The sequence below is a fragment of the Sminthopsis crassicaudata genome, chromosome 3, assembly GCF_048593235.1.
Source record: "Sminthopsis crassicaudata isolate SCR6 chromosome 3, ASM4859323v1, whole genome shotgun sequence".
Taxonomy (NCBI): domain Eukaryota; kingdom Metazoa; phylum Chordata; class Mammalia; order Dasyuromorphia; family Dasyuridae; genus Sminthopsis; species Sminthopsis crassicaudata.
Genome location: NC_133619.1, coordinates 286,214,066 through 286,235,566, shown reverse-complemented (window position 1 = coordinate 286,235,566; position 21,501 = coordinate 286,214,066). Strand labels below are relative to the sequence as shown.

The window sequence follows — 21,501 nt, the reverse complement described above, 5'->3', positions numbered from 1 at the left end:
ATAAATACACATCTGTGAAATCATTTTATATATTCACATATGAAGAGACAGATAAAGGCAGAGACAGACTGAACTATTATTATGAAATTAGATAAGAAAAGGACTCATTTTATAATGATCTTGCATTACCTATTGAAAGGGCCTTGAAAAGTAATCAAATTCATACATTTTTTCCTGCAGTTTGTCACTTTCTCTGCCTATTGATAAGGGTTGAGGTTCCCTTTAAAATTCTCAACCCCCATGGATGAATATCTGGGCCCTGCCCCCAAGGGATCTGAGCTGGCTTGGGTTTTCTCAGCCCCCCCAGTCAGTTTCTTCCTTATCTGAAAAGGTCACCAAGAGTTTGGCACTGCCCACAATCTCCTTTTAGGTATGAAAGAGCCCAGCTGGAGCTCTCTCTTTGCACGAGCCCTTCCACTCAACACATGGTTATCCTTCTGGCCAGGTAAGGGTTCCTGCCCGCCCAGCGGCCACCTTTGGCCTGGCGTCTTTCTAACTGAACTTTACTTCCAAATTTCTACAAAAACCTTTTATTTATCTTTTCTCTCAGCATTTTCTCCTATTTCTCTTTGATAGTTAGATGGGCCATTAGCTAAAGGCCCCAGTCTCCTGAATGTTACCCTCTCCACCCTGCTTGACACCCTACTTTTAATCTGTTCCCGAGATCTGTTTTCTCTAGGTTTCATACTTTGGAATCTCAGCTGCCCTTTAGCCTGGAGAACACTGACTGGAGGACAACTGACTGGGGACAACTGACCGGGACACCCCCTCGATGCCCTGCTGCCATCCCCTACACCTCACGCCTCACCTCCTGCCATGAAACCCCAAATCTGTATAATCCTTGTCAGCTCGAAGCAGTTAAGTGGAGATCGACGCCCCTTTTCTCACATGCATCTGGAGATGATGGTTTGAGGGAGGAACAAGATGAGGGGACCCCTCTACTCTGAAGATCTTTGGTGAAAATCTTCAGCCTTGCCTTAAATGAAGGACACTGCTCCTAATTTTTTTCTTAAATGAATTTAAGTCTCAATTGTTTAAGGGGGGAAATGATAAGGGTTGAGGTCCCTTTAAGATTCCCTTCTGATTTCCAAACCCCCATGTCTGAATATCCGGGTCCAGCCCCTACCAGATCTGAGCTGGCTTGGGTTTTCTCAGCCCCCAGCAACAATTTCTTCCTTATCTGAAAAACCCGCCAAGAACTTGGCACTGCCCACAATCTCCTTTTAGGTATAAAAGAGCCCAGTTGGAGCTCTCTCTTTTCAGGAGCCTTTCCCCCCAACACATGGTATCCTTCTGGCCAGGTAAGGGTTCCTGTCTGCCCAGCAGCCACCTTTGGCCCTGGCATCTTTCTAACTCAACTTTACTTCCAAATTTCTACAATAAATCTTTTATTTATCAATCTAGGCTTTTGGGCCTGTAAATTCATTTACAGGGGACACTGCGCCTCCTGGGATCTTTGTGCAGGCCAACGGGGTTCCCCCTTTCCTTTCTCTCATCACTATATCCTATGATCCTCTCTATTCTCTTGTTCTAGGTGCCCTTTATATTTGAGAAGTTAACTTTCTGTTTTCATATAGACAAATGTGTGTGAACATACCTGAATAAGAAATTAAAATTTCATATTAGAATTGTAAGCTCACTCAAATCTAACAGGCCCGAGCTTCTAAATTATGGGAATTTGACCATTCCATGAACTCTATATGTCCTTGACAATAGATACCAGGAACTAGCCATTCCTGGGAATGTTTATGCTTAAGGCGGGTGGCTCCCTCTCCCCCCCCCCCCCCGAACATATACTATTACTAAGGAAATACCTCAAGATGTAGACATATGGAATGAGTCAAAATACTAGATATTTGATACATATGTCAAGATGATATATGAAGTGAGTCAAAATACTAAATGGTCACACATGTCAGACTTCTTGGCTGAAAGCCCTCTTTGTTTAAGAGAGGTATATAAGATTGAGAGTCCTACCTCTCCACTGAGTCTCATCTGTGGGGAGGACGCTTCGCCCGGAAAAATCTTTGCACAATTCAAGTTGATTGAGGCTGAAACAGGACTCCCAGCCATTTGAGTTTTTGAGGTTCCCTTGAATTGGTGATGGATTCTCTTCCTCTATCTGCTATAATTGTCATGTTGTTAATTGTTCTTATTTCTATTTGTTTGTTTGTGTAAATCTAAATTGTTTGTACCTTGTCTTGTTTGATTAAAACTTTTTATTTTTATTTTTCAATTGAGTTTGAGAGCTTCATTTATATGAGCGAATCCGAACTTTTCTTTAAAATCACAATACATAAATTGGCGTAGTCGGCAGGATTCGCTGTATAAATGCCTCTCTTTAAGAAAAATCGAGCTCTGTGTCTGTCTGTGTATGTTTGTCTGCTTTGAATTTTTTTGTTGTTGTTCTGTGTTAAAAGTTAGCAAGCTCATAAGATAAGAACAGCTTCTGTGTTACAGGCTTAGAAAAATATCAGGCTGAATTGGGGAATTTGGAATTCATTCAGAATAGTAATTCTTTCAGAGTGGTCTTAAATCATGGAATATCTAGGCATTCTCTGTGAAGGCAGAGAAATGCATTAAAATGGGCTTTGAACTTTAGAGAAACTCTGTTTGGATTCTGGGAGGGAAGAATGTTCAACGTGAAACAAACTTCTCTCTGGCAGTGAGGGTCTTAGGAAAAGCCTCTACTTTGTTTTGGTGATTTAAGAGCTTTGTTAAGTTTTAAAAACAATGATTAAGAAATTTGGGAATTGATTATTTTAATGTTACTTAATATAAAAATTGTTTGTGATTTTAAACTTTTTAATCTGTTGTACCAATTTGTAAGTAAAAGAAAAAAAAAAACTTGACTATTTTAAACTGGTGGGGAAGTTTTCTCTGAAAAGCAGATTTTCAAAGTCTGCTGAAGAAGAGTAATGGCAATACAATCTTATCCGCTTAATACCACCTGGGAAGCTTCTTACTAGTGGCCTTGAAGCACGCAGTCAGAAGAAAGAAAGAAAAAGAAAAACTATTTGGTTTGCTTCTGAAACATTGGGTAATTTGTTATCATTATGAGTTATGAATCTTCAAGTTTAACATTTAAAAGAAAAGGTGATTTAAAGAAGGATTGATAAGTGGGAGCAAAAGATTTCAAGAAGAAATCAGTGGGGAAAAGAAGGAACTGGTTGGAAAGGGGAGTCACAGAAAGATGACTGTGAGACAGGATGTGTTTTTGCAGGGGAGAGCAGCAGTAGGAAGCTGCAGCTGTTTTTGGTTGAAGAAAACAAACTGATAAAGGGTCAAGCTGCTCTTACAAGATGTTAATTTATTGAACATTTGTTTCCTTAGATACATAATGGTTTTTGTGTTTAAAGAATATGATCAGAAATGTGATATATAGTTTGAAAGGGTTATTAAAAAAAGTTTAATTGATATTTTTAAGAACTGTTCAGATACTTTTATGTGAAAATAGAAGTTTTAATTAATTGTATTGATTCCAATTATTTAAAGGGACTCAAAGTATAATAGTCCTTTTGAAAATGTTTTTGTTATGGCAATATGTAATTTGGGATTTTTCTGTGTATTGGGTATTTTAAAAACAAAATAATTGGTATAATGTTCAACTTATGAAACATCTACTTGGGTATATAAGAATTGTGTGAACATTCTGGGATAAATTTCTTATTGTTAAAAGTCTTACAAAATGTAGATGATCTTTTTGTGGCAGGAAGAAAAAGAATGACCTTGTCCAAATCACTTATCAGTTTGTTAAATTACTTAGGAGCCCAGGGATTGAGAATTTCTTAAGACAAATTGCAATTTGTGAAACATGAGGTAAAATATTTAGGCCATTTTATAAGCTTAGGAAAAAAAAAAAAAAGAAAGTAGATAATGTATAGGTAGAGGGGATTCTTCAAATTACTAAGCCTAGAATGAAAAAGAGTCTGCAGAGATCTCTAGGATGGATGGACTATTGTATAACCTGGATTGATGAATATGCATTATTAACTAAGCCTTTATTAACTCATTTGTTGGAAGAGAAGCCTGATATAGTTCAATATATAAATACAGTAAATAATGTGGCTTTAGGAGTGTTATCACAATTAAAGTGAGGCCAGCCACAGCACTTCTGGTAGAAGAAAAGTGAGAAATTAACCTTTGGGGTAGTTTAATAGTGTGTCCTGCACCAGGTTCAATCAATTCTGAATTAAAGAGGCCAGGAGGTGGCTAATTGATTCAAGGATTTTAAAATATGAAACAATATTATTGGAAAGAGATGATTTGGCACTCTCACCAGACCATAACTTTTAATCCAGCCATGTTCTTATCTGCTTCTCCTGGGGAACATGTGTCCCTTGAACATGATTGTCCAAATGTGATTGATTACCAAACTAAGATTAGGGAAGAGTTGTAGGAAGTCCCTTTGTTGAAAGGCACTGAATAGTTCATAGATGGCTCCTCACAAATAGTTAAGGGAAAAAGAAAAAATGGTTATACTATTGTTAATGGGGAAGATTTGACTCTGGTTCAAGCTGGATTCTTGCCAAAAGAGTGGTCAGCTCAAAATTTGTGAATTATATGCAGTAAATCAAGCCCTAAAATTGCTTGAAGGACTGAATCAAAATATGCTTGGGGAATTGTTCATATATTCGGGAAATATGGGAAGAAAGGGGAATGGTAAACAGTAAAGGAAAGGGATTGGCACAGAAGGCATTGGTCACTGAAATTTTGACTAATCTTATGTTACCTAAGAATGCAGCAGTGATTCCTGTGCAAGGGCACCAAAGAGGAGATTCATTTGAGATAAGGAGAAACTACTTTGCAGATGAGGAGGCAAAGCAGCCTGGAGAAGAGAAATCTGTAAGTAGGGAGGAGATGATGGTGCTAATTCTGGCATTTCTGCCTCCAGTGTCTCCACTTTCCCTTATCCCAGAAGAGAAGCAGGAAATATAAAGTCTTGGTGCTCAGGAGGATAAAGAGGGCACTGGCTCCTCCCTAATGGCAGAGAGGTACTGACCACAGCAGGTATGAGACATGTACCCCAACATTTACATCAGGGCAGTCATTGGGATGTCTGAGACCTGTGTGATGTGATGCTGACTAGGTCTGTGGCACTGGCTTATTATACACAATAGCAGGCAACTGGTCAGCGGGTGTCCTGTTTGTCAGAGGATGAATAGGGCGGCCCAATGACAAGTCTAAAAAGAAGAAAGCCTCCTGGTATCAGGCCTTTCCAAAGCATACAGGTGGACTTTACCAAGTCAGTGGGGTGTCTCAAATAGTTGTTGGTCGTAGTGGACCATCTGACCTTATGGGTGGAGGCCATTCCCCTTGCCTGGGCAGCAGCCTCAGTAATTGTAAAAGTACTTCTTGAACATATCATTCCAGGGTATGGGATGGTGGAGCAGGCAGATTTAGGCCAAGGCACCTGTTTCACAGCTAAGATCCTCCAATCTGTGATCCAAGCTCTAGAAATATGATGGGACTTACATGCCCCATAGCATCCTCCCTCATCATGTAAAGTGGAAAGGATGGATAAGGAAATTGAACAGCAACTGACTGAATTGGCATTAGAGAGACAATTGCCCTGGACCAAGTGCCTTCCCCTTGCCTTATTAAGAGTTAAAACAAAACCCCTGAAGAGATGTGGAATTGTCACCTTATGAATTATTGTATGGTCACCCTTATCCAAAAGGGACTCAAAATTCTTACTTGTATCCAATACTTGAAACCAAGGATTTGTTTTTAAGGAAATATGTTATGTCTTTACTGTAACATCTGAAAACTTTACAACTAAACAGGCTTATTGCTCAGACTCCTCCCTTAGGATTTCAACAGTGCATGAGTTCTAGCTTGGAGATGGGGTCCTGGTTCGGACATGGAAGGAGGACAAGCTGACCCTGAGCTGGAAAGGACTGATCCAGATCCAGATACAGAAGTGCTACACAGGAAAGAGAGTGGACTCAACATACCAGAATTAAAGGACTGGTGGACTCCGAGGGTGTGGACTTCCCAACTGAATGCAGAGAACAAGCTGAGACAGACATTGAAAAGCAACTGATGAACTGTGCATGTAAAATCTTGATAGCGGTATTGAAGGCTCACTATTAGATAAAATATCTATTACTGACACCTCCCCCTCCTACAAAACATCCTCCATCAATCATAAGAGTTCCTAAAAACTTGTACCAATAATGTAACTTTTCCTCTGATGAATTGTGTTAGAAAGAAAAGAACCTGGTACGATACCCTACTTGGTGGTGCTGGAACTGGTTTGGGTATAGTTAATTCAATAGACCTTGAGACCTTGGCCAGCAGACTGCGCAGTGCTGGGCAAGATGTTTCTCAAGCTTTGACTGTAAATGCTCAAGAGTTGCCCACGATGATCCTACCCTACCAACCAAAGTACTTTAAATTATTAAAGCCAATTCTTACAAGTTTTTTAATGATAGTATTATTACTAGTTTGGGTTTAATGGAAATATTAGTAAATTATTTAATTGGACCAAATGCTCTTTACAAATTATGTATACCTTGATACAAAAAGAAAATGCTCAGAGATTGTTGCAATGTGGGATTATATGTTTAATTTACCAGAAGCATGGAAAAAAGAATGACCTGAAAATGCTATGTGTACTTCTTTTTGGTGTACTGGAACTATTGTGTATTGTCAAGTTAAGATATGGGCTGTTATGTGTCAATTTCATGTGTTACCTTTTGTCTTACCTAATTACTTTGCTTTACCTCATATATATGGAAACTATATGGAAACTGTATGGAAACTGCATAGATTTGAATAATGTAACCCACACTTTGTCTGACTGTACTGCAACTGATATGGGGATTGTTTGTGGGATGATGTTTCGGCATATGGAACCCTGCCTTCTCTCACATTCATCCAATTTGTGTGATTTAACATTGTACCCTGTGAATAACTTCTCCATGATATATGAGGTATCTTCGCAACATAGCTTCTAATAACCTGGGTACCCAAGCTTCTTCCTTTACGCCATGTCTCCTTGTCACTACAACCTCTTGTGGATATCCTGAACAAGTTTTTAGTTATGAAGAAACTGTTAGAGTCTAATCAGCACGCGTTAAATGAACATCGGATACAGACTCATATAGCTGCAGGATAACTTATTGAGGCCTCTCATTTAGTGACATCAGATACTAATCATCATGGGTATGGCTTCTTATTTAGATCAGGTAGCACTACCACTTATTTTAATAGTTTAGCCATACCCATATTGTTGTTGTTATTCTTTTTGTAATACCCTATGTGTAATGGTTATATGTATTGGAAGATGAAAACAATTTATTCTAATTTTCCTCCATTAGCTCAGTCCTCTTATTATTTTCGTGATCTTAAGGCCAAATGAATAAGAAATTAAAATTTCATATTAGAATTGTAAGCTCACTCAAATCTAACAGGCCTGAGCTTCTAAATTATGGGACTTTGACCATTCCATGAACTCTATATGTCCTTGACAATAGATACCAGGAACTAGCCATTCCTGGGAATGTTTATGCTTAAGGTGGTTGGCTCTCTTCCCCCCCGCCCCCCCGAACATATTCAATTACTAAGGAAATATGTCAAGATGTAGACATATGGAATGAGTCAAAATACTAGATATTTGATATATACATATGTCAAGATGATATATGAAGTGAGTCAAAATACTAAATGGTCACACATGTCAGACTTCTTGGCTGAAAGCCCTCTTTGTTTAAGAGAGGTATATAAGACTGAGAGTCCTACCTCTGGAAAAATCTTTGCACAATTCAAGTTGATTGAGGCTGAAACCGGAATCCCAGCCATTTAAGTTTTTGAGGTTGCCTTGAGTTGGTGATGTATTCTCTTCCTCTATCTGCTATAATTGTCATGTTGTTAATTGTTCTTATTTCTATTTGTTTGTGTAAACCTAAATTGTCTGTACCTTGTCTTGTTTGATTAAAATGTTTTATTTTTATTTTTCAATTGAGCTTGAGAGCGTCATTTATATGAGCGAATCCGAACGTTTCTTTAAAATCACAATACAATACCACATATACTCACAATGCAGAGATAGCTTAAGTTCATTAAAAAAGGGAAAAAAAGAAAAAGTGAAGAAAAAGTACAGAAAACATTAAAGTGGGAAAACCTGGGGGCAGGTTGAAAAACCAACAGGCACTGTAGAATAAAATCCATGCTTTCCAAAGAGGCAGATCTTTTAGGTCTGGCCAGTGTGGGAAGAGAAGAGAGATTTTTCACACCAATTGAGTAAGCCTAAGTATTTCAGGCAAAGAATCTGCACTCCTACACCTACCCCCTCCTTCCACTTTCTAAATAAACACCTGAATGAATGAATCTGGAAGGGGAAAACTTCAAGGTTTCTGGCCAAAAAAGAAATGAAGCTATTTGCATTCAATCTGACTTCCGGCCAAGATGGCGGAGAGGAGGCAAAGAGCTGCTTGAGCTCTGCATTTTCTCTCAGAACTTACTTCATGAAAAGCCTCAGAATTAATGCCTGACAGGACCAAAAAAAACAAAAAAAACAAAAAACAAACAAACAAATAGTCACCAACAGAAGACATCCTTGAAATTCTCCAGAAAAGTTCTGTGCTTGCTTGTTGGAGGGGACAAACAGACTGGGTGCAGACTGAGGTCAAGCCCAGAGAGCAAAGATGGCAGCTAAAACTGCTCAGACCAGAGGGGGCGAAGGGTGCAATCTCTTCCATTTCTGTAAAATGACCTTTACCCGAGAGTGGATACTCCGCAGCAGAGAAGGGATAAACACCAGAGGTAAAGAATAACACCCCCGGAAAACTAGTGTCTCTCAGGACCTGGCCACCCCCACCCAGAGTGACTCAGTGCATTCTTAGAGCCTCAGAGCACAGATGCAGGACAGCCAATAGCTGTCCTGCTAGTGCCTCGCTGCTGTCTCCCACAGTCTGTACAGGAAGCCCGGTTACACCATCCAGACCCAACCCCCACTCCCAGAAACAGATCATTTTTCTTGTCAATTTGTTTCTTTGAGTCACGCTCTGACAAAAGGAACAAAAAATTTAAAAGGACTCTTATCAATCACAGCTTCTGTATGGAAAGAGAGCAGACTTCAAACCCTGAGGAGATTAAAATCAGACTGTCTCTAGAGGAATCCCCTAAGGGGAATATGATCTGCTCCTCAATACACAAGACTTTCATAGAGAAAATCAAAAAGGCTATGAAAAGGAAAGGGAAGCTTGGCAAGAGAGTCCTGAGAAGTCCTCCCAGGCATTTAAAGATAGAGTGGACAAAGAAAACAAATCATTGAGAAATAAAATTAGTGAGTTGGTAAAAGAAAACAGCTTTGTAAAAAGTAAAAGGGATGAAATGGGAAAAAAATCCCATAGAAGGACAAAATAAAACTCACTTAAAAACTCAATTGGAAAAGTACAAAAAGATACAAAAAAGTGAGTATAGAAAATACATCATTGAAAATTAGACTCGAACAAGTAGAAATGAATGACTCAAGGACAAATCAAGAAGTAGTCAAGCAAAACCAGAAAAATGAAACAATTGAAAAGAATGTCAAGTACCTTGTAACATGCCCTCCTGGCAGTTACAATTACTAGTCTGCCCTAGGCCCAACAGAGTACCTTTGACCACTGACTTTTGCAGTGTCAACTCTTCCTGGCTTGCCTCCTCTGAGGCCTTCAAAGGTCTCTGGCCATGATTTCTTGAATCTATAGTTAAATAACGGGTAGCACGCTCAAACATTTATTACACCTCCTACTATAATGCCCTGACTTGTTGGTTCCCTAGTGAACACCTGGTGTGAAGACCCATGTGTTCTCTCCCAAAGTCCTTAGCTCTCGGCTATCCATCAGCTTGGCTTGGCTTGGCTAGCCCAGGTTAGGGAGCCAGGTTAAGAGAGTGACTGCTGTCTGCAGTGGCCTTCTAAAGGGCCTGTCAGGTCACACACACAGCCAACCAGCGAGAGAGTCGTCCCCCATTACCAAGCTATCTCAATATGGCCAAGATCCCACCTACAGGGCAGTCCTAATATCCACAGAGATTACTTCTGGGCCACTCAATCTCCTGTTGCGCTATGGTGCCACCCATTTAAAGGGCCCTTACAGTACCTTACAGTTAGGGGAGTGGAGATGGGGTGGGGGGGCGAATGCCCTGCTAAGAACCCTGCAGTGCAGATTAATGACTTCCTTGAGGCAAGTGTGTGAGCAGGAAAGTGTCACTACCCAATTCAAAGCCGCTGTAAGGCTGTGGGTTTTAGCAGATGACCAGCTGAATAGCCCTGCTCAAACAGGAAGTGTCTCTGCCCAAGAAGCACAGTCTTGCTGCTGAGGTTCTGTTGCCCCAGGCTGAGCCCCGCACTGTGTAGATTAGAGACTTCCCCAGGCTGCACCTCCCTGCTGTGTAGATTTGTAGCTGCCCCAGCCGAGCTTCAGCATGCCGCTGCACAGTTGCGCTGGTCTATGCTCAGTCACTTCTGGTTTCTGTATGGGGGGGGTACAGTTCTGGTGTTTTTAGAGTACCTTTACCTCTGGCTGTAATCTCTGTGGTGGACCGCTTTACAATCAAGGCAAAGCAACAAGCCTATGTCAGGGTCGTTTCCACTGCCATTCTAGCCACAGAGGCTACCCCTGTCCCTGGTCCACTCAGGATACCAGACTTTCCTATCTCCCTGCCTGCCTCTTGTCTTTTTCTGTCCCTCAGGACAAACTTGATCTGGCAATCTTCCAGGTTCTCTTCAGCTGGTAAGTCGTTGCACCTTGCATCTTCATGCATTTCCCCAGTCAAACACTATTTTTAAGGCTAAATTCAAAGATTGGTATTGAGGGCAAGACAGAAGATTAAAGAGCGTGTGCCTTCTCTGCCATCTTGGCTCCACCTCCTCCTAGTCACAGTTTTTTTCCTCAGAAATAGAAGGAATTCACCAGTTTTTGATGGTTTTTAAAGCTGCTTTTACTATTGTTTCCTTGGTTTGATAGTTCCAGAATTTTACAACAATATTTCTTGGAGTTTTGATTTGGGGATCTCTTTCAGTAGGTGATCTGTGAATTCTTTCAATGTCTATTTTACCCTCGGTTTCTAACATCTGGGCAGTTCTCTTGGATGATTTACCAAAAAATAGTCTAGGCTCTTCTTTTTTTTTTCGTAATTTTGTTTTTTGTTTTTTCTTCATAATAATCCTCAGATTATCTGTCTTAGATCTACTTTCCAGATCTGTTGTTTTCCAAGTAGCTATTTAATATTATTTTTTCAAATTTTTCTTTTCTTTTTTTTTTTTTTTTTTTTTTTTTTTTTTGCTTGATGGATTCTTGGTGTCGCCCCTGAGTCATTCATTTCCATTTGTTCAATTCTAAATTTTGATGAATGGTTTTCTTTACTTCGTTTTTTCTTTTTATAATTATACAATTGAGTTTTTAAATGAGTTGTTTTGTTTTATGGACTTTTTTTCCATTTCACCAATTTTTATTTTTAGAGAGCTATTTTGTTTTTCCAATTCACTAATTCTGTTTTTTAGGGAATTAATTCCTTTATCCATTGTATCTTTTAATGAGTAGGATGATTTATCCAGACCCTCTTGGCAAGCTTACCTTTCCTTTTCCCATTTTTCTTCTAGGGGATGGGGATGGGATCATATCCCCCTTTGGGGTTTCATCTAGAGACAATCTGTTAGAGACAATCTGTTATTAGTCTCCTCAGAGTTTGAAGTCTATTCTTCATCAATATAGAAGCCATCTACAGTTAGAGCCCACTTTAACTTTTTATTCATTTTGACAAAAAAGAAACAAAGAAAACAAACAAACAAAAAATGACAACTGTAGTCGGCTTTTGGGGCAGTATGGTATTACCTAGCTTGCTCTTCAGACAACAGGAGGTAGCAGTGAAGCAGCAGTGGGACAGCCATGGCTGCGCTGTGACTGCTTAGTAATTGGGTTGCTCTCTGAGAGGGTGCTGAGTCACTCCAGGTGCTTGGTGGGTATGTCCAAGTCCTGAGATACTCTAGCGTTTTAGGGTCATGGTCTTTTCCCTTTGTGTTTGTAGCTTCTCTGCTGATCTACTGGCTTGCTGCCAGAGCAAAGTAGCTTGCCCTTTGGTAAAGTTCTCTCTGCAAATTTTCCACTTGCTGAGATCACACCCTGCCCCTGTCCAATCTGCTCAGCATTGAGCTGCCTTCTCTTCTGTCACTGCCAACTTTGTCCTGGCCCACAAGCAAAAACAGACCTCTTTTTGGTAAATTCCAAGGATACCTTCTATTGGTGATATGTTGTATTCCCAATATTCTTGTTTTTTTTTTTTCAGTCAAGCATGAATTCTGTTTCATAAAAGAAGTGTCTGAGGGCAAGAAAAAGCTTAGATCATGTGTGTATCATCTCTATCATCTTGGCTCTGCCCTGGTTTGTTGGTTTGTTTGTTCGTAATTTTCAATTATGTTTAATGAAACATCAGAGTTGAATAGAACATCTGATCTTTAAATACAGAAGCAAAGATTAACAACATAAAAATGAAGGGAAAAGGGAAAAGGAAGGCTAATACATGGGAGGGGAGAAGTAGAAGGGGAAAAGATAAGTAAGGGGGGAGGGACTGAATAAATATAAATAAAATGGAGGAAAGATTGAGTGAGGTACTGTTTAGAAGGAAAAAAAAAAAAACTGCTGAGGATGGAGAGGGAGGAAAAGAGAAAGAAAGGTGTAGCCTGGGGAACAAAAGGATTGGGGGAAATACAGAATCAGTCATTTGAACTCTGAATGTGAATGACATGAATTCTCCCATAAAACAAAACCCAGAAATACACTGGATTAAAAGCCAGACTTCTATCAATATGTAGGGGTGTTGTGGCATTTTTAATTTTTAATTTTTTTCATTTAAGGAAGGGTGTGGAGGGAAGGAACAGCATATTTTTGCAAGGGTCACTTGAAATTTTACCCATGCAGATGTTTTGTCAATTAAAAATATGATAAAAAACAAGTCATAGTCTTTCCTGGAATTTCCACTCACTGGGTGTTCTGCCCACCTCCCTGTCTTTGTTTCCTTGATTGTTGGAGCTTTATAAAAGTCTCTGGAATTACTTAATCCTTGCTGGATGCTTAGAGACAAAAATCTTATCCAGCTGGCTGGCTACCCCTGTTCCAATTCTCCAGTCTTAAAATATTAAAAACCTCTAACATTTGTTTTACCTCAGTTTCTCTGGTATTACATTGCTGGAGGCCTGCACAAGAGATGAGATCTGAGAGCAAGATTAGAGATTATAGGACAGGTCTCTGCTGGAAGCCTTGAAGAGGCTGGGTCTGGGCTCTTTTAGGAAGGCCAGCCATCTGGTTTCATCCAGAATCCCACAGAAAAAGCAGTTTCAGTTTCAAGAAGAGCTCACCATGAACACCATTGTTTGGGCCACAGTGGAGCAATTGTTTTGAAATCCCTGCAGGGAAAGTTTTCTGTTGGGTCTGATTTCTAGCAAATCTGGGTCCCCGAAAAATGTTGGACTGATGAGCCATACAACTCTGGGAAGTGCCAAAGGGTTGCCTTGTGGCATAAATCTGGGTGTTCTCTGAACATGACTTAGTTCGGGGTGTCTTTGGACGGTAAATATGTGTGTTTCTAAGCACAGCTCTGAGTGTGTTATTGATTTATTTATTTTTTAAACACTACTGGTCTGGGTGCCTTTGGTCACATAATTGCTTTTGGGGTATTTTTTTTTTTCATCTGCATAATCTCTTTGAAAGCAGAGAATGCACCAAACTGCAATTTGGAAGCCTATTTTAAAAGGTTCAATTTGAGTTTCTGAGAGGGAGAAATTGTTGACTTGAAAACTCCCCTCATGGCACTCCTGAGACTTTAGGAATTAGTCCCTAGTTTGCATGTCATAAATGTTGTGTGTGTCCTGTCTGTGTTTGTGATTTGACTGACTGTCTTTTTGTTTTAAGAAGTTCTGTTATGTTTTAAGAACAATGATTATACAATTTGGCAATTGATTGTTTCAATGTTGCAAAGGTCCTTAGCAGAAAAGAAAAATAAAAAGAAAAGTCGCATAAAAGAAAAGTTATTTTTACTTCTTGTTGGACTTACTTGTAACCTGTTTGTACTAATTTAAAAGATAAAGGAACAGAAAAAGCTTGGCTACTTTTAAAGTCTGACAAAGAAGCAGTCTTCCAAAAACCTGCTAGAAGGGAAAAAAAAAGACGGCAATAAAACCTTATAAGATTCAAGTTGCAGTTCTCCCTCTAGGGAAGGTAAGAGAGAGAATATTATAGTTGATTTAAAAAAATACAGGATGGGTTCATTTTAGCAATTCCTGAAAATAAATTGATCTAGCCTACAATCTGGTCCAGAGTTCCCAAAGAATTATTTCCAAAAGTGGGTGGGTGAGTCATCTCTAAACAGAAGGGAGTCTGAGAAATGAACTATCCTGGTTGCTTTTCTCCTTCATTAGCTGGTTTCCCTAGACTTCAGTTGAGGTGTTTAGGGCATGGACTTACTGCTTTAGGGCTGGAATTCACCTGGCTTACATTCTGTTTATACTGTGCAAGAGAGTTAACATCTCCTAGTTAGATGGGTCCTGCTCAAAGTGGAGGAGCAGGTACCTGGATAGTTGGCCAATTTGATCTGTCTCCCTTGTGTTGGGCTGAATGTTCCACAGAGACTGCGACTTAAATGAGGAAATAGGAAAGCACACAAACGAAAAGGACCACACTCCTAATTTAATAATTGTTTATTAACATAATAGAAAAATCACAATGGCTCCCTTCCAAACTCACCTGCTCCAGTCCAGGGGACCACCATCCTCCTGGTCTCCCTGGCTCACACTCTAGATGTCATCTTCAAATTCTCCTCCTCTCTCACTTGCACAACCCATCTGTTGCTTACACCTGGAGATTCCATCTTTGCAACATTTCTGACATATGCCCCCTTCTCTCCTCTGACCCCGCCCACCACCCTGGTGCCAGCTGTCAAGTCTTGCCTGAATTATTGCAGTATGGCTGAATGAAACATTGCTGCCATTTGCTTGGAACCTTTTTAATGTAGCTCTTTCTAGAGTTCTCTCCCTACTATCTCTGCCTCTCCTGGCTACTCTGGCTTCTTTCCACTTTCAGCACTGAGCATAATGTATTAGCACATAGGTGGGCTTTAAGAAATGGTTACTGACTGGTTAGAATGTTTCAATTTTCACATTACATTTAAGATGACAACTATGGGTATAATTTCTGACATTTGCTTTAATTTCTCCAACATTTGAACATCCCTCTACAAAAACAGCTTTTCAGTGCTTTGTTTGTTTGAGCATTTTCTCTAGTTTCCTTCCTGTTTGAGAGAAGAAATTAAAGAGGAAAAGAAGAAAAGATTTTGTAACATGATGCTGAATGATACTTATATGAAACATCTTGTCAAAAATTTACAATTTGCAATAGAGGACAAAAACACAGCTTAGGATGACACAAGTCTTTCACATTGCATGTTTTTGAGGGGGGCGTAGTAGAAACAGGATAGCTTTTCCAGGATTGTGTGTGGGCAATGTGTGAGTATGTGGGGAGTTGGGGGAATTGGGGTGTATTGTCAGGGGTTTTGGGCGTATCTGTGTCTTGTATATGTTCATTATGTGGAACTGGTACCATCCTGTTACTCTTATTTTTTGTCTGAAGATTGACATCAACTCCAAGAAACAAAGCACCTCTGGGAACATTATCTCCTCAGAGATCTGAGAAATAGCTGAATTCCATAAAGAGGAATGTCTTATTGTCTTATCCCACAAATCCATGGGAAGCTTCCTGGCCTAAAAACTACAGCATTCTAATAAATTCTAAATTTTTTACTAATGTGTCATAAATAAAATAATACCTTTTTACATCTGTGATTATATACTTCTTTTGATTCTTCTTATGGCACTGGAATAATCTGTAATTCAGAGTAAGTTTATAAGGTTTATTTACTGCATATTCTGAGCTCTATGTAAAATATAATCAAGCTATATATATATATAGACTTTATAGCTAAGACACTGACTAGATTTAGGAAAAACAAGCTAAGAGTAAACTAATAGGTTAAAATGTTTGTGTTGTATAAGAGTAGGAGATGGGGATTAGGAGTTGAGGGGTGGGAGAGAGACTGGGAGAGAGAGAAAAACAGAGGCAAAGAAAGGAAGGGAAGGAGATAGGGGGCCTATGGAAACAGGGTGAGGGAGGAAGGAAGGCAGAAAGAGGCATGGAAGGAGATAAAGAGAGACAGAAAGCATGAACACCTATCAATCACTTTAGGATTAAGAGGGACTGTAATAGTAAAAGGGAATGTAAGACAAAAAAGAAAAAAAAAAGTGGTTAAGGCTTACAAGGGCCAAGTAGGTAGAAATGGGTTTTATTCAATAAGAATTTTTGTTATAAATATAGAAAGAACTTACCTAGTAAATAATGCCAATATACTATTCTTTTTATCTTTGTCTTCTTGTCTCTCTTTCTTCTCTTGTTTTTTATCTTTTGTTCTTTTTTTATCTGTTTTTCTTTTGGTTTCTTTTACTGAGTCAAAGAATAAGAATAATTTCATGAGGGAAACACAAAAAGTGTCCGATTAGTATTTGCAAGAAACAGCAGCCACAGGGAGGAAAAACTGACGAGGGAAAGCCATATCCCTCCAGTGTGAGACAGGAGAACTGAAGTCCCAGATGGGTGACTAACTAGTATGCTCTAAGGCTTTTTTTCACTGCACAAAGGGGAGCTAAACAATATGGCCTGCAACCATCTCACTAACACTATTTGTTTATGATCTGTGCTGTTTTCAGGAACTTTTTTCCCTGGCAAGGAGCAATTTCACACCAAGAAAGCAGGATTGGGATATTCAAAAGCATAATCCACTTAGCCAAATATTTAACAGTCTAATTTCACCTTGCTAATATCATTAAAATGAAGCAGAATGTGAAGTAGCCTCAAAAGGCTGGCCAAGGAGGTGCATCTATTTGCATTTGGACCCTTGCTTATCCAACCAGGCTTCTAAGGCCAGGCTCAGTTGGCCAGGTGATTAATCTCTCAGAGAAAACTGAGTGGTTCTCCAAAAATGTGCTGGAATTCACAATACCAAGCAAGAGGGCAGCTTAAGTTACAGAACTCAAGATAAAATCTCTTTCATAAAATGCCTTCTATCCAGGTTGTCTATCCAAATCATGCGGATCCAAATAATGTCCTTTTTTATGTACGAATACATGTGTGTCCCAAGTGACAGTCATCTAAAAGAGGCATCTCTTTGGGGAGGAATCAAGCTTCACTGCAGCCAGATGGCCTCATGCATAAAGTGCCACTGATGTTGGACTGGACATTCTCTAAATTCAAATCCAGCTTCACTCACTTCACTGACTGCTACTCTGAGTGATTCTAGTTGCTTCTCTCTGGCTTTTTCCCTAAGACTATATTCCCTAAAAATAGTAGCAGATGGAGGATATTCTGGGAAGATGCAAGAGTAGGGTATAAAATTCCAAGCTCTCCAGAGGAGCAGGAAGACTGTTGGCTGCAGACATTTGCTGGGGGCGGGAGAGCGATGCTTTTGGTTTGGGGTTCTAGGTAAGAGCAACACCTATTTTTTCCATTAAAAAAAATGAACAGATGCCAAAAAAGAAAGCACCCAATCATAGAAATTTACTATGGGAATAGGGAAGAGTAGGGTTCATCTTTAGATGAGAACACTGAGGTTTTTTTTTTAAAAAGCCTCTCAATGGCTACGTACCTGCAAAGAATGTATAGAAAAATGCAAAAAAGACTTCCAAAATCTGATAGATTGAGAAAAAAAATTTAAAAATAATTTAATAACCATTCAATAACATAGTTAAACCCAATAGAAAATGAGATATATCCTTAAAAAAGAATAAAATAATAAACCCAATTCTATAAAAATAACAGTCGGGGAAGGAGAAGGCAGTGAATGTATAAGAGACCAAGAAATTACAAAACCAGAGAGGATGAAAAGATAAAAGAGAATGTGAAACATAAGAAAAACTACAGATCTGGAGAGTATATTAAGAAAAGAAATTTAAAAATAAGTGGATTGTACCTGAAAGCTGTCACCAAAAGAAGTACCTTGTCAAAATAGTGCAAGAAATTAAAGAAAATTGTCTTGGAGGACAATTGTCCTAGTGGGGAAAGTAGACCATTCCAAGAAGATTCTACATAAAACAACACACATAGGATGGGGCAGCTAAGTGGCGCGATGGATAGAGCACCGGTTCTGAAGTCAGGAGGACCTGAGTTCAGACCTAGTTCTCACAGTACACACTTCCCAGATGTGTGACCCTGGGCAAGTCTCAACTCCAGTTGCCTCAGCAAAAACTAACCACAAAACAAAAACAAAAACAATACACACATATTATTTATTGTGTGACTCAACCTTTTAAAACCCCCAAATCACAGAAAAAAATTTATAAGAAACAACAATCCAAAACGAAACAAAATAAAACCCCAAAAATGGAATTCAAATATGCTTGAAGTCCATTTAGAGTTGTACGGAAATTATCAGCTGCCTTAAAAACACTGTAGATCCTGGCATAATATTTGTTGACAGTTAAAAGAACTAGGCCTGGGCCCAAAAATATCCTATCTAGCAAAATTAACATGTGAATAAAAAAGGACATTCCATGAACTTGAAGATTTCCAGGACTTTGTCTCAACTAAAGGCAAACTTAAATAACAGAGAAGAACCGACATCAAAGATTAATTTCAAGTGACTCAAGGACAAGTTTTTATGGAAAATGTTTTTTATGGTACATGGAATTGTGTACCATATATTTCAGATTTCCATCAGTCATGAGGTAGGCTAAAAGACAGATTGGGATAGAGCTGAGTATTATCGAAGAGTAAAAAATAAAACTATCTAGTAAAAGATAAAAATTTAAATGAGATCCAGATGAAGAATTGACAGAGAGATATAGAGCTAGGAGAAGAACTAGTAGTTCTGAAAACCTACTCGAAATAGGAATATGGGTTAAAAAGGGAACAATACATACATACATACATACATACATACATACATACATATATGTATATATTTTACACACCCACATATGTGTGTTTATATATATGCATACATATATGTATCTATATATACATGTATATGTGTGTATATAGATAGATAGACATAGATATAAATATGTCATATATGCCATGATAAAGTGAGATGTAGAAGGTTGTATAGATATATGGCAGTGACAAGGTATGTAGGTTAACAGCACAGGGATAAAGAGAAATGGAAAAGGTGGTTGGGGGAGAAAATAAGGCAAGGACTTATGGGTAGGGGGAGGTAAATTATATGAAATAACAAGGAAAGTTAAGGATTAGAAGTAGAAGAGTTAGCATGCAGAAGAAATAAACAGGTACAATAAGGATCAGGAATAGAATTTATTAAGAAAGAAAAGAAGATTAGTAATCGCTGATCTCAGACAAAACCAAATTTGAAGACTAAATCAAGAGAAATCTACATTATGTCACTACTATATGTGTGTGTGTGTGTGTGTGTGTGTGTGTGCACACTACACACAAATACGCACATCTCTCTATTCTTAGGGGGTTAATTTATAGCCTTATTTGGGAAATAGGGGGATTTAAAAATGGAAAAAAGAGTAAAGTGAAAGTGTAGAGCACCGATCAAAAACATAACCCACAAGAAAGAAAAGAGGGATCTGTTCTATTATGATATATGGTTTCTTGAAATAGAAATTGTTACATATTTTGAATCCTCTCAGGTTTCACTGCACTTATAAACAATGTTTGGTTTTGTTTTCCTTTCTAGTCTTTCTCTAAATGTGTATTTTGTTTTGAATAAATAAAAAAGATTAATATCAATCATAGTAAGATTATTTAGAAAATATTTAGAAAATCTATGGAAAACAACTCATGAGAAAGTTTTAATTAACCTTACAGCTTTCTACATAAAACATTGGTATTATTATAATCTCTGAGATTTTTATTACAATTCTACCTCTCCAAAAGTAGTGATTATCAGCTCTGGTGAGTAATAAGTGAAATACAGTCAAATCCTGAAAAGGGGGCCAAAGTTAAACTTTTTATGTCAGGTTGTATTTCTTCCCGCTGAATTAAAACCAATTCAGTGTACATCTATAACAACTATTCTGCCAGGGGTGCTAGGGAAGGAAAGAAGAAATGAGGACATGAGTGTCTGAATGAGCTTACTTTGCCTTGTACAAGGCCATGAAAAACAATTTCCCTGAGTATTTACACAAATCTTTACTTAGAATTTATCCTGTAGCTGAACACAAATACTCAAGTATCCACACCAAGGTCCTCTTGCTGGCAATAGAAAAAGGAAAGTTAACGATGACAAGCGCGACATAAATAAATTTTGGGGAGAAGGGAAAGTAGTAGGGTTAGAAAGGGATAGGAAAAACAGTGTAGCACTAACTGGAGTATCAGCTTCAGGGAAGGACTCTCCTGTTATGGACTAGAGTGACCTTTGGAAGTTCCAGTACATGGATTGTACTTGCTGAATAATCCTGAGTCAAAGACAATGATTAATTATTTGTAAGGAGAGCTCCTCAAAAATAAAAAATTTAAAAATTAAAAAAAAATTCTCTAGATTTGGTTGTACTTGCTAAAAATCCGTTTCAAATTGGGTTAAATGATGTATTTCAAAAATGAAGAAACTTACCATTCTCATTAGGCATGCTTTCTTCAATAATTTTGGGTTCGTAGCTTAAAGAAACATGCCTAGAATAGCAAATGAAAACAACCACCATGAAATCCAGGCTTTAAAAGAAAATATCAACATGACATTTCAGAAAATTATTTCTTTCACATTCTTTTATATCTGGAAAGTCCTTGCAAGAGAATCCAGTTGATTATGGAAAAGCCAAATCATATACCTTTAAGAATAAATTTTCACATTCTAAGTATCTCTCATACATCTAATCTGCTAAAGATGATGTCTTTTCCATTAGAAATGTTCAAAGAATTTTGAGAGTATTCATATCCACAAGGGGATTTAAAGAAATTTCTAGGAGTTGACCATGTGGAACTAAACATATGAAGTTCTACAAACCTTGAAGTAAGACATGAAACAAGCTTCTGAATGTAAAAAGGAGCTTTGTTTTTTTCTGCTGTGTCAGACAGGACCCATCCAATCTATTAAAGCTCATGAAAATGCTCACAAAAAGGAAGCTCACTCAAATTAATCAGCTGTCCTAATGTCACCCAGACAGAAGGGCCCAGTCTCAGTTTCATACCTTCATGTCTTTTAACACATGGACTTGTGGGTGGACACTGAGATCACTTACACTCTCTGTGCTCTAGGCATCTGACATTTTTGGAAAGAAGGTGCATTCACTACTTTGAGAGGGTGTATTTTTCCTTATCTGGGATTTCTTATATCCTTGAAAGGAATCAAAAACATGAAAGGTAAATCTTCACTTACAATGGCAGATAGGCTCAATTTGAGCAAAGGGCATTGTAAAAAGTCATTGTTTACATTTGTAGGGACCTGGAAAAGGAATCCTTTTTATTGTGGGAGAGTCAGGGCATGTCTCCAAGAATAATGTTCACATCC

At 38.5% G+C, this 21,501-nt stretch overlaps 1 protein-coding gene across 2 annotated transcripts in view; it reads right to left on the bottom strand.

Moving 5' to 3' along the window:
* LOC141561376 (uncharacterized) overlaps positions 1–21,501 on the bottom strand; it is a 150,609-nt gene that overhangs the window by 95,044 nt on the left and 34,064 nt on the right. The window contains exons 25-28 of one of the 2 annotated variants that reach the window (XM_074300860.1): positions 20,608–20,666; positions 16,364–16,478; positions 15,808–15,864; positions 15,095–15,273 (exon numbers count right to left, since the gene is read on the bottom strand). The exons of the other annotated variant lie outside the window; for it this stretch is intronic. Coding sequence (XP_074156961.1) covers positions 15,189–15,273; positions 15,808–15,864; positions 16,364–16,478; positions 20,608–20,666 — 316 coding nt within the window. The 3' untranslated portion in view covers positions 15,095–15,188. Of the gene's footprint in view, positions 1–15,094; positions 15,274–15,807; positions 15,865–16,363; positions 16,479–20,607; positions 20,667–21,501 lie in introns of those variants that run through there. 2 annotated transcript variants of the gene reach the window in all.